At 39.8% G+C, this 13,522-nt stretch overlaps 1 protein-coding gene and 1 long non-coding RNA gene across 7 annotated transcripts in view; both read right to left on the bottom strand.

The window, feature by feature from the left end:
• Positions 1-4,460: 4,460 nt before the first annotated feature.
• On the bottom strand, positions 4,461-11,526 carry LOC116787191. The gene is made up of 5 exons (XR_004357210.1): positions 11,406-11,526; positions 10,406-10,490; positions 8,983-9,198; positions 5,364-5,424; positions 4,461-4,523 (listed from the first exon to the last, which is right to left on the bottom strand). It is a non-coding gene; the product is annotated as an uncharacterized LOC116787191 (long non-coding RNA).
• Positions 11,527-12,777: 1,251 nt separating this feature from the next.
• LOC116787290 (solute carrier organic anion transporter family member 1A2-like) overlaps positions 12,778-13,522 on the bottom strand; it is a 46,035-nt gene continuing 45,290 nt past the window's right edge. For all 6 annotated transcript variants that reach the window (XM_032688777.1, XM_032688778.1, XM_032688780.1 and 3 more), the window contains one exon: positions 12,778-13,134. In XM_032688777.1, the coding sequence (XP_032544668.1) occupies positions 12,975-13,134 (160 nt within the window). In that variant the 3' untranslated portion in view covers positions 12,778-12,974. The remainder of the gene's footprint in view (positions 13,135-13,522) is intronic.

Here is a 13,522-nt window from a genome sequence, read left to right as displayed (position 1 = left end):
CAACTTTCACTCCTTCGTGCCTTTGATGAGGGTCAGCAGAGATACTAAGAGATGACTTAGCTCCTGAAAGGGCATGAATTGCTTATTGACATGTACCACTTTTTGGTATGGGTCTTCTGTGTCCCAACCCCAAAGAAAAGGTGCAAAAGGGCTCCTCGTGGAAACCTACAGAGAAGCAGATTCCCTCAGGAAATCACAGCCTCACGTCAGACTGTTATAAATCAGGATTATTGAACACAATCACCAGCAGCTCCTGCAGGTGCCAACAGGAGATGTGGGATGGCTCAGCTACGCCTCCAAGCTGACTGCAGGCTGGCCACTTAAAAAGAATGAGTGTAATACCCACAGCTAGCCTGCCTCTCACATCCTAGCCAATCACAAGTAGAAAATCAGATCTCACATCTAACAGGCCACAGAAAGTGCAAACCCACCTAACCTGTGTCTTCTCTAGAGCAGAACTCTCCAGAGCTGGAAAGATTCTGACCCAGATGTCATCCCAGGCATCATCAAGTCTCAAGAAATAGTTTTTGGTCATCTGGTTGCATGTAACAGCACAGCATTCAGAAACTTGAATTACAAAATCAGATTCACATATAATTAAAGGACCTTTCTAGTGTTTTCTAAATATAGAAAATAAAGTTTTATTACTCCAATATCTTCAGTAACACTGGAAGGAAAAACCTTGTCCCACCATCCCCTTTCTTTCCAGCAAAAGGTAAACTAAAATATAACTCTTGATTAGCTTCTTCTGTATAAAAATTACATTAAGAGATTTGCTAAAGACTAAAGTATCTCAATGAAATACATACAAATATAATATTTAGTCATGAAAGCTAAAAGAAATAATGAACTTGCTAAGTCTGTAAATATGCAAGCTGTCGCTGTCCCTGAAGCCTGGAGGTTTACTGCAGACAATCATTTTATCCGTCATAATCACACTTGTTTTTCGATTTTGCTTGATGGAATTTTACACATTTTACTGTGATCATTATAAATCCATTGATTTATTATGGGTCTTAATTTAAAATTTCAATTTTTCTGTATGGCTAGCAGGACTCTACATTGTCACCAAACACTCCATGAGCAAATCAGAACACAGCTTATTTCTACCATTTAGTAAGAATATTTGCAACACAGAAAAATGTTATTTTGTATAATGATTTTATTGCAATGTTCCTGCATTAGTCTTTAAATGCTAACTTCTTGTTTAATTAATTTAGTTTTAACACACAGGAATAATGTACATAATGAAACTCACTTTCCCTTAAAACAGTTGAGAATATAGGAAATCCATCAAAACTATTTTTCAATAAACTGATTCTCATTCGCATTTTTTTCTTTAAGTGAAGAAGAGTTATCTTTGGTTCTTAATGCCTTAATTAATCTTTAAAAATCTTCAAAATACTTAGATGTATTCAGCAGAATATCATAAGAACAAAGCAGATTTTGCTTCATTTAACAATTTCAATTTACATATATTACAACCTACATTTGGACTACTTTTAACTGTTATGATACTGAAAAGTTTGAAGGGAAAAAAATATATGAACATTAGCAATGAGTTCCCTATTTATTCTTGCTGTCAGTCTGCAGCCAGGTAGTAGAAGCCTGTTGTAGAACTTTCAAACACAGTTCTCAAAACGAGATACCCACAAGAATCCCATCAGCACTTTGGTAAATGTATTTTAAGTTTGAATACAAAGAAGTTTATCCAGAGGGGACATGACCCTTCTTGCGATCATCACGCACAGATGGTAGGATCCACTTACAAAGCAGCACTGCACGGATTCAGTGCAGACAATTCCAGATGAGCCACTAAATCAGTGGCTCATGATATAGTCAGAGGAGGGAAAAGAAGCATTCCAAAGGCATAGCTGGTTTTGTCTCTTTTAGATACTTACTTTAGGAATGGGATGAAATGAACTCCAGATATGGTTGTGAGAGTAGGCTTGACTGCAAGATCAGCTTTTGACAACAGAAAGTCAGGAGAGATGAATCCCACCATAAAAGACTTCAGTGCTCCCATAAAAATAATCTTCTGCAGCTTTTGCAAACTGAGCTCCAGTGTCTGTGACAGTGTTTGCCATCATGCCATGTCCACGCAAGTCAGCTGTGATGTGGTAGTTGCCAGCAGATGAAAAGGCCCCCTTTGGGTTTTGACTCCCCTTGCAGAGGCCCAGGAAGGGCAGTCCTGGAGAGACAAGTCACAGCTCCCAGATCCCATCCAGCCCACTGGCACATGCTGGCAGAGCACAGCATCAGCAGCACCCGTCAGTGCCTCTCCACAAGCCACGGTGTGGGCTGTGGTGTCAGCCAACAGTCTGACAAGTGGTTTTACTGGGAACCTGTTCTGCAAGGCCTGTGGTAGCATGGAAACTCAAAAACAGGAGAGCAGGTTACCAACAAGGAAGTGTTTGTCGTTGCTGCTGAACTGTTGCTGCTCCCAGTGTGACCCAAGGCTCGCTGGCTGTGGTGGGCTGGCAGCGGTGGGTGTTTGGAGGTGGGTGCAAGACCCCCCTGCAAACAGCCCCAGGAGTAGCTCCAGTGGGGAGAGCCGCTTCCCAGCCTGGCCAGGAGCTGCACTGCATAGCACCACCATCCATATTCCCAGAGCAGGATGTGGTGTCCCTGGGTGGCTGCACATCAGTGCCTGTGTGTTACGCACCACGTCAAACGTGAGCGAGAGACTCTGCAGTTGAGGACAAGCAAGGACAGCGAGAGGGTGTACGCTCCCATCTCAGCCATCTCTCTCCTCCAGGAGGTTATTTTTGTGTGGCAGTCACTTAAGAAACTGCAGAAGTTTTAGTGCTGGCCACCTGCCACGCAGAGGTGAGGCAGATGGCAGCTCCCACTCAGCAGTTCATCGGTGGAGGAAGTTTTGTGCGAGGGGAACCCGCCTGTCGTCGCTTTAGCTGCGCTCGGTTGCACTGATTGAGCTTTGCTGCCAAACAGAGCCCCAGACCAAAGCAGCTCAGTCCCAAGTGCCAAGAGATCACGTGGCAATGCCATGCCAGGGCTGATGTGGCAGCAAGTCCAAGGCTCAGGGAGCTCAGTCTGCGAGTTACATTATGAGTTCCCTCAGGAGTCGCGGAGGGAGGACAAAATTCTGATAGATAATTCCCTTCTACTGCTGAAACGTGGAAGGACGAGATGTGAAAAAAAAATAGGGGAGAAAAACAGTTAATCTTCTGCTTCAATAAGAAAAAAGCTCTCAAGAGGTATGATTTGTACATAAGGTGTTCAGTCTTGTTCTTAGCACCAATTTTTCACCTCTGGAAAGGTGCACAGAGGATTTTGGGTTGCTACGCTAAGCTATCATTTGATCTTATTTTAGTAATTCCAGCTTCTTTAGGTGCCAAAGGAAAAAAATCATAAAAGACAAAGATACAAGCAGTAAAAATGATTTCAGAGTGCTTCTATGAGCATTTTCTCCTGTAAAACTGAATTTGGGAACTGTTCACAGGCCTCATGCAAAATTGATGCCATCTAACTCTGCAGTAAGGAAATTTTCCCCCCAAGGATGGGGCTCTCCTGAGGACTCGTGTAAAAACCTCAAACAATAATAATAGTAGATAAGGAGTGTTACTGATCTGTTCAAACTGTAAGGCAGATGTTATGTGTGTGCTTGTATGGGATAAAATACTATTAACCTTGGAGGAATAGACATAAAAATTATTTCAACTCATATCACTTCCTAGTAAGACAGGCTACATGTGCCTTTGAATTTAGACATAATTAAATTAGTCTTCTGAAAAAGAAAAGGGTATTTAAAAAAAAAAATCAAGTTTTTGTCAGTATTAATACATGACTTCCAGTCCAAATCTCTAGTACAGGCTTGATCAATGCTTTAAACTGGATGAAGGAACTGTCATTTAAATACATTCTATGCTTACAAATAAAACATCATGAGATTTGAATAACCCAAACGTGTGCTGGGGATGCTTTCAAAGCTGAAAAGGAGAAGCCTAAATAGCACTGACAACCTTCAGAAAAGGGATACCCAGATTCAATGCATGCCATTTGAAATCACCTTTTACAAGTGTCTTGTGTGCAAGTTGAATTAAACATGAACCTAATAAACTGATGGGGAAACTTAGCTTCGAAATTTAGCTTTTTTGCCAAAGACAGTTTGTATTAAAAGAAAGTAAACAAGTGAGTCTATAGTGAAATACAACCCAGAGGAAGTCATCTTTGAGTATGTTGTTACTGATGCTTTTCTCAGGTCGAGATCTCTGATGACCTCTCTAAGCTCCAGTTCCAGCTGGAAGCTACTCACTGCCTGTGCCAGTTCCATGGGAATGCAAAATGTGCCTGAGCCAGGGGGCAGGGAACAGAGAGCCTCCACACACCAGGGAGCCGGGTCACAAGGTGTGATTGTGCCTTCGTGAGCAGAGCAACAGTGGAGAGAAACTCTCCGCTAGTAAATAGTTAACTCCGGGCACTTCCAGTAACGTACCTGTGCAAGGAGTACACTTTCAGTCTTATCTCCCTGTGGATGACAAGAGCACAGGAGAAATTCCCTGCTGGCAAAAAAAAAAAAAAAAAAGTGCAAATCCCCTGAATTCTGGGAAATTTGATCAAAGTCGCAGGGAGAACCCTTGTGAGCATTACGATGGACCTGCACTGCCTTGGCTTATCAAACAGGTGGATGTTTCAGTGCTAGCTAGCTCTTGTATTCAAAAGCACAATAAAAACTCACAGTCTGGTTAACTAGTTCTAAAATAGTTTTCATTCTGTCCTTGGTGGGAAATGCAGGAGGAACATCTCAACACCAATTTGTTTGTGTATTAGGATGTTATAAACTCACCTGTGCTTTTTTTTAACTATGAAGTAATACTAAAGTAATTTTATATGCAAGACTATTACTACTTATGCAACTTAGAGGTGTTTTACTACTAAAGGGTGTTTTAAAACTCACTAAAGACTACTTAAAGCTTTGTGCTTTCACTTAAAAAGTGCTAGATGTGAGAAGTTCCAAGGAAAACATTTCCTAATTTATCCCCAGATCAGTAAATATCTTTGCAGTTCCAAGGAAGGCTGCTTTTCTCACAGCCACTTTTTGAAAAAAAAAATGTTTTACATAGGGTTTTGTTTTTCTATAAAACTATGCATTAAGGGTTTTTAAGCATTAGTTGCAGCAATTGATTTTGAGGGAGCTGGATTTTTACATGAGAAGTATGTAAAGCAAACATACTCTGAACTGTCATTAACATTGTTGTGCAGCATTATCTCAGGCAAACACCACATGGGAATTTCTTTCTTCTACTAAGGAATGTAAAGATATCTCCCCCTACAATTTGTAAGAAAAGTCATAGGTATCACTGGTGATAGAGTTGTAAACATTAAAAAGGCAGTGCACTCACTGTTCTGGTGTTCCTCTCCAGGCAGCAGCTTGGTCACCCATGTTTCTTTGTTACAGAAGTTCTGTAAAGGAAAAAACAGAAGTCCCTGAAATAAGTTTCTCACACTCAGTTACACAGGACCAATGACAACTCAGTTTACAAAAAGTGGTTCTTTGCTTTTTGCTTTGCTAATGTCACAAATTATTGAAAAATCTCAAAGTTAAAAGAATCACACTGTATCAAAATGTTAAAGCAGTGCAGGAAGACCTTTTTCAAGGAAGCAAAGCAAAGTGCCATCCAGAACCAGTTTTCAGAGCAATAGAATGTTCATTACATGATCATCACAAAAATGTCATGCATTTTGGGACAAATCATAAGATTCCTAGCACACACAGGGAAGTTACAGACTTGCTTTAGGGAGATTGACACAGGTAAATATCTGAAGAATATAAAAATATCAAAGAGAAAAAAATTAATATTAAATTGTATGAGAAACTCTATATTAAAATAAAACCTTAAACACAACAGGGTGACTGTGACATACTGGGAGAAGTTCAAAGAGAGTAAAATTAACAGGGTATAACAAAATCTCCAGAGAAGTAATAGAAGTCATGCCACCTCTATTTTAAACTTAGACTTGACAAACATCAATAAATATGTGTGAAGAAATAATCTTTTATTGGTGGTAAAGAATGCAATTTATTTACTGCATTCAATTTATAAAGTCAGAAGTGTTAAACCAGCTTGATCAGGACTAGAATTACAGGCCTGAGACACTAAATTGTTCCCATCTGTTTGTTACCACCACTGCCTGCATTCTCCAGCATGAGCACTTCACAAACTGTAAGTTTAAACAGTAGTTTATATCCCTTTTAACAGCCCTGGTGTTCCCAGCTTGCAGTGCAATTGCTACAAGGCAGATGCACCAGATGTTTTTTGCCTTGCTGCAGTGGCACTGCCAGGGATGTCAGCCACAGCACCCTCTGCCTATTGCCCTCCCTTTCTAGTTACCACACCCAACATCTTTTATCCCAGAGAATTAATCACCTGTCAGCCAAATATTCTCAGAAAGTAGCTTTTCTTTTCAAGCAAAGCCCAGGTAGCATTGGAGCGATGGAGGATTCCACTGGTGCTGCAAATCCCAGGGGACTGAGGCCAGTTCACCTCACTGAAGGATGCACTGGCATTTGGCAAAGCCTCTAGTGATGGATAGAGGCACATACTTCGTTATAAACTCAAAAGCAAAATGCTGCCAAGTACATTATTATTATGTTTAACATGATAGTCTAGGCTGATGCACCATTTCTTTACAGAGAATTGTTTGAGTTATGGGATTATTCCACATTGCACTTCCTAAAGCTTATGCTCAAGGTATCAATGCTTGGCTGTTGCTCACTGCCTGAGGTCTGATTCCCACAGAAACTGTTATCTTCTGCCTGTCACCCTACAGCATGTAAATGCTGAGTAAGGATCACTGTGCAGTAGAGAGTTATCTGGATCCCATTCCATGCAAACACAAGCTCTTGGTGCCTCTTCTGCTGCTTGTTTCACTTTATAAACTAAAGGCAAATCCATACTAACCTTGATATTGGTGCTCTCTCTTTCTGTCACTTTATTTAAAGCTGTTATTTTTGGTGAGTTTGTGATAACAAACATGGAAATGGGCATTGACAGCTCAGCTGTCATTCAGGGCACTCAGGCTTTTGAATTTCACAGAGTAATTCCCCATTAGTCACCTTTGCATCTGGAAGACTGAGCCACAGCCCTGTATAAGCTCCTCTCTACTTGGCATTACATGTACTGTGAAAACACACATATCAGAAAAGTCGGGGGGGGAAAAAGGTGCCATTACACCAGATACACTGAACAATTGCAACAGCTCATCCTCAGCATCAAAGCCATCTAGATATATGAAGGGTTTCTGTGTGACATGGATTTCTTTGGAATTTATCAGCCTGTAGTACTGAAGGAAAACTCTCCCACACCTACCAGGCTCTTCCTCCCTCCAGTTATTTACTGAAGTTGTAGCACTTTGTTAAACAATACAGCTGTCTGCCTCCATGTGTGTGTGTGTAATATCAAGTTCATAACGTTCATACAGTAACAAGATTTGGAGAAATACAAACTCTTCTCTACATAACATTGTCTTTAGTAATTAATATAGGAAAACCTAAACTGAACCTTAAGGTCTCTGATTGTGAGGAAAGCTTATAACTGTATCCAGTTTCTGCTGCTCAGGCCTTGCCTGACCTGAAAACATAACAAGATAAATTACCAGAGAAATTTGGAAACAATGAATAGTTTTGTCTCTGCTACATATGAACTTATAAATACTTCTCTAGCACAATGGACAGGATTGCAGAAGCCAGACTTTGGCATAAAATAAATTCAAGTGAAAAGGGAAGTCCCTTAGTAGACTCCATCTTTTAAATTGTAATGCCTGGGAAATGAAAGAGTGCATAAAGGAGTTGTCTGTCTATATCTGCATGCATATATATATATATATATATATATATCTGTTTGAAAGGAATATTCCCGCAAGCTCCTGGTCCTGGAAGTCACAAAGTAGCAGCAACAACATTGTGAATGCTGCTCTCCTATTACTCAGATTCACGAGGAGGAACATTCAGAGTTAAAATGCAATATGAGGTAGAAAACTACGTAACAACCAAAAAAAACCCAAACAAACACAACAAAACAAAACAAAAAAAAATGCCTTGCAAATTTTTAAAATTCTTAAAATTTCTGCAGAAACTTAAGCTTGTTTTATATATGATTCTGTCTTTACATCAGAAAGATTTCTTGAGATTGTTTTACTACCTGCAGAAGAAAGAAAAACCATCGTGTTCCAGGCAGCCTGCAGCTGCCTGCACTATGGCCTTCCAGAGAGCTGCCTTGAAACAATAGTAACAGCAAAGGTACAGCATGAACTGGACCACTCTGTGTTTCATTAAGCTGAAATGAGAAGGTTGGTTTTTTTCAAAGCCCTTTTTGGAACCATTTAAATGACAACATTTGAAAGCCAGGCAGCCTTTGGACCAACACAGGGGGTGGAGGTTTTTTAAAATGCAAAAGCTTTGTAATGAAGGTTTGGGGTTTTTTTTACACTACCATTTCCCACCTGTAATGGGGCTTTCCACCTCCTCTTACTCTGACGGGGCTGTAAGGATCCAGCAAGCTGCCACCTGCAGTCACATGCATGTCTGCCCTGAACAAACAGTGTTTGTATCCCCTGAGCACCTCTGTTGGAAATTAACTGGGATATATCAAGCTTCTGGCCTGAAATTACTGAATGGTTTCTTCCAGAAGGGACCTCAGGCATTGCCACACCTAAGATTTCACCTTCTGAAGAGATATACTTTTTGTCCTGCAATTTTAGTCTCCTGTGATTTAAGAAATCTATGCCCTTGACTCCCTGGACACAGCAAGAGAGGAGCAATTACCAAGCAATTTGCAGCATTCTTAGAGAAAGTCCTAAACAATGAAAGTTCAAAATCCCAACCAGCATAACTGGGAACACTTTATGCCTTATTAAGAACGGAAAAGACTAACAATTCTGTAAAAAAAAACCCCCAGAAACAGCAGTAGCCAAGAACTTGTTGCTGGATATATCCAGTTTGCACCATGTGACCAGACTTACATAAAACTGAAAAGTGACTTGGCTTCTTTGCATGCCAAATCCTATCCCAGGTATTCTCAGGGTGTTCCTCTGTCCACATCCACAGGTTGAATTAACTTCTGGTGCTATGAGGTTTACTTGAATGAAAAGAATCTGTAGGGAGGAGTTAGCTGCTAAAATTCGGCTTGAGATAGAGAGGTTACAGAAACAGCCCACTGTTCACTTCAGATGAAATGACTGAAAAAGAAAATAAAGTACCAATAATACTTATCCAAAACTGTAATGCTCATGTGTTCAGAAGCTATACCTGTTAACATAAATATGTTTGTTACACAAACATAAAGCCAGCATCATAAATCAACCATGCCCTCAGACAAATTATTGTGTATGGACGCAGCTTTAGTCAGCACACCTCCCTAATGCCCACTAATAAAAATCAGCTTGCCAGGTAGCATATTTGCCCCCCAAATGAATAATTTCCTGTTAAAAAGAAATCATAATCATAGCTTGAACAGTATGCATAATCAGAAATGTTTAATTGTGCATCAAGAATAGGTTTCAATTCTTAAGAGTTGGAAGCAGCAGGGAGACAACAAAGTTTGCTCCAGACCCTTCATTCCAGAGGTTTTTTTTAGGATACAGATAAGATTGTTAATAATGATTTGTAAAATAGTGAGAGACTTGGCAATTAGGTAGCTGATGAAATTTAAACATAGAGAAAATAATGTAAATAGAAAAACCCCAAACCATAGCCTGCTCATGCAGAGAGATGTGTTTTTTACAAAGTATTGTGATTTTTCAGTAAGACACTGAAGACTTTTTTATTATTTCTTTGAAAATAACTGCTTATGTCCTGATTGTGGTCAAAAAATAAAACACCAGTGGAATGTCAGGGATCATTACAAAAGACATTGGGTACAAAATGCTAGATACATACATATCAAAATACTAGATAAATATATGTGTGCACTGTTTGTGTACCACTGCCTTTAAAAAACGTCCAAGATGTTTGCATGGTCACATTGCCTGAAAAAAAATCAAGGGTTCTCAGTGTTTGACACCATCTGAATCCAGGCACCAGCATGTAGTCTTCCACTTAGCAGGCTTAAGGATGAAAATTCAATTCATGGGCGCCCTTTACTGAGTTGAAATTTCAAAGGCAAAGACACGTGGTTGATTGAACTGTGAAAGTCATCTGCTCACTTCTCAGGTGCTAGGAAAATAAACCTACCATCCACATTTATTAATTTAATATTGGACTTCATCAACTCAAATATTCATATGCTATTGCTTTACAAAAAAACTTTACACCACTGTTGATTTTGCCGTTATTCCCATTTGTGGCTTGTACCACCACAGCGCTGACACAAGTCTTGGTGCTTGAAATATCAGACCAGGACCAGCCCAAACTTTCAAGCACAATGAATATCATCTGAGCACCTACCTTAAACCACAGCAAGAACCTCTGTTCAAATGAGGGTCACAGCAAGTGCCAGTCTGGAGTTCAGTCCTGAAATGTCCAACGTCACCTACTTAAACAATAAACATCAATAAGGCCACTCATTTTTAAGCACATGCTTAGATAGTTTGCTGAATCAAGGTCAGAATGCTCAGAACTGGAAAGAATCAAGTCTAAAGCTTGGCTTTACATTTGAAGCAATAGCTCCAAGAGTATTTTTCTAACCTCCCAACCTAATCCTAGGAATGTTTGTTGTACTGGACACAGCATACCACACAGGATTTATGATTATCACTTTGGAACCATTTGCACTCTCTGTTTCCTGGTTCTGCTCTGGGGAAGCAACGTTCCCACCACAGCCTTATGCCCAGAAGCCTCTCTACTGAATCATCACCCAGCCAGCACTGTCTACATCAACACACAGTGTGAGCAGCAGGCTATTGACTGCAAAGTGTCTGGTGAAGGTGGCCTATTTCACTGCTGCATTCTTAAGAGCAGATGAACCGGAACAATTACAAACAAAATTAATGTATCTATTGAAATGCTAAATTTAAAACTTGGAAGCATTCCTATCTGCTTCCTTCCATTTCAAACACAGCAAGTTAACTAGGTCTGACTCTTTGGCAGTGGTCCATTTAAATGGCACAGATTTGCCTACCTAAAAAAGCCCTTTTGTTTCCTACAGCTGTGAAACTTTGGTGCTCTGCAACTTTTCATGTTTCCCAGGTAACCCTGGCACAAAGTTGTGACTAAATGCCTGCAAAAGATTTTTAACTCTAGATTTGAAGGAATATAACCACAAGGAAGAATGATGACTTTCAGTAAGTGCCCCATGGTAGCAAGAACAATGCTCAAAATTAGATTCAAATGTCCACAAAGCTTCTGGAAGATCTGTGGTTTAAGAGGGAACTGCATTCTCTGTTCTGCTCTGTTACAGGCTGCATCATGTTTGTCTTTTCCTCCATTCCTCTTCCCTATGTTGTACCTGCTCAGCTCTATCATCCAGTGCAAAGGGAGACGGGGACATATGACATATCTTTTTGAAAGAATTAGTTGTAAGGGCCTCTTATATTTGAAGAAACTTTGAATTCTGGAGCTGACTTCCTGTTCTGCGGGAAGAAATGGATCTTTTGTCACTGATTCCACAAGGACAGGAGGCAATTCCGAGCACATACACATGTGGTGTTAATAAGACACCTTAAAGTAAACAGATTCTAACTGAACTAACAAACTACTGTGGCGAAATTGCCTTCCTGTTTTTCTCTGGCTGCAAAACGTTCCTAGCGGATTAAGTGGGAGTAAGTCTGTGCCACACAGAATAAACAAGTAGGAAATTCATGCAGGTGCAGGAGCACTGGTCTGTGGTAAACTTCCAGAAGCTCCCTCCGTGCCTTATGCAGTAAGGAATAATAACCAGGAGCTGCAAGAAAAGAGATTGAGGAGTTGTTGCTTTGACACCTGCAGACAGACCTAAGGGGCCAAATGCACTGGGGCCAAATGTGAGGCAGTTCCAAATCAGATGCTAAACATGGGTGCACTAAACCAAAAAGACACACCTTGTGTATCTCATATCTGCTGGGTTTTCTTTATGTTGGCTTTTTCTTTTTTTTTTCTGAGATGTTCAGGTTTTTTTCTCTGAGATAATTTAAGACATCCCAAGGCAGCAGCTCACTGTCAGTGAACACCAAATGGACACTACATTCATTGTAGCATCACATCTGAGAGAAATAAAAATCTGACAAAGACCAGGAAGAGCACATGAATGCCTATAGTATCTGCCATTTAAAGAATAACTTGAGAAGACATGAAAAGATTTAGGATCTAGCAAACAACACGATGGGCAAAATACAAGTATCATTCTATTATGCTTGAAGTGTGAGTTATTTCCATCTAGAGGGAAGTAAAAAACTTCTGAGAACCTTTCCTTGTTCATGCTCCATGCAAACCTTAAAACATCACCATAACACAGCATTTTTTAAAAATTTAATTTTTTTATTGTTTATTATTACCACAACACTCAGAACATGTCATAAAACAGGTTCACAATATACTGACCACCTATACTATGCAGAATAACAGACAGTCCCTACCTGAAAGGACTAAAAGCATCATTAAATAAATTTATGGAAAACTGGGGGCCAAAGAAGCTACAAATCCTGTCTACAGTCAATGAGAGATGCTCTGACAGAAGCCATTGGAGAATTCCAGGGTGAAATTTGGCATAACTTGGAGTCAATTGCAAAATTCTCACTATCTTTAGTGAAATCAGGACTGAAAACATATGTTTCTGCTTCACAGTCCTTTGTCCAGACAACTCAGGCCTGGAATTTCTTAAGTTTTCTTATTTCTACTCTTCATTCTTTTGCACCAAACACATTTTTCTGCGCCTTCTGTTTACAAACTGATACTTTAATGACATAATTAAGATACAACTATGTGTAATTCTATTAATCTCTGTCCAAGTGTTCATTAGCTAAAGTAAAAAAATTTTCACTAGGATATATCCAATATTTACACTGCGATTATTTTTCACAACATGTCCTGCTTTGAAATGCTATTTCACTGCTCCTTCTTCTTTGTCCTGCATTTCTACTGGTGCATTTAATAAGACCAGCTTTTCAGATTTCTGTCTCTTCCTTAAAATAAGGAGAATTAGTGAACTTGGGATATAGGACACTCCACGTAACACTGCTGGCAGGCCAAGATAGAGCCACCTGAAATAAATAATGAGCTTAATTAAATATATGCATTCATGAAAAAAATAGCAAAATTATTCAGCATACACTGCATTGCAAAAATTACATAGCAACTCCAAAGCTTGTGCCCCGATCCTTTTGGATCTCACAGAGGATGAGTCAATATGAGAACAGAAAATATGTCAGTGTCAGCAAAATGGTTGTTTACATCACCCAATTTCAAGCAAACAATTGAGCCAGTGAACTCAGCCACCTGGTACTCTTATAACTTTCTCCACAGGGAAAAGAGAGAGCCCTGAAAGGGTAGATCAGTCCACCTCAGTAAAACTTCTAGGTATTCATAAGATAGAAATATTCTTCCAAATCCACCCCAACGCATCATTAAAAGGAATCAGTCTGAGGCCAT

The sequence above is a fragment of the Chiroxiphia lanceolata genome, chromosome 5 (assembly GCF_009829145.1).
Source record: "Chiroxiphia lanceolata isolate bChiLan1 chromosome 5, bChiLan1.pri, whole genome shotgun sequence".
Taxonomy (NCBI): domain Eukaryota; kingdom Metazoa; phylum Chordata; class Aves; order Passeriformes; family Pipridae; genus Chiroxiphia; species Chiroxiphia lanceolata.
This window is presented reverse-complemented; position numbering and strand designations above follow the sequence as displayed.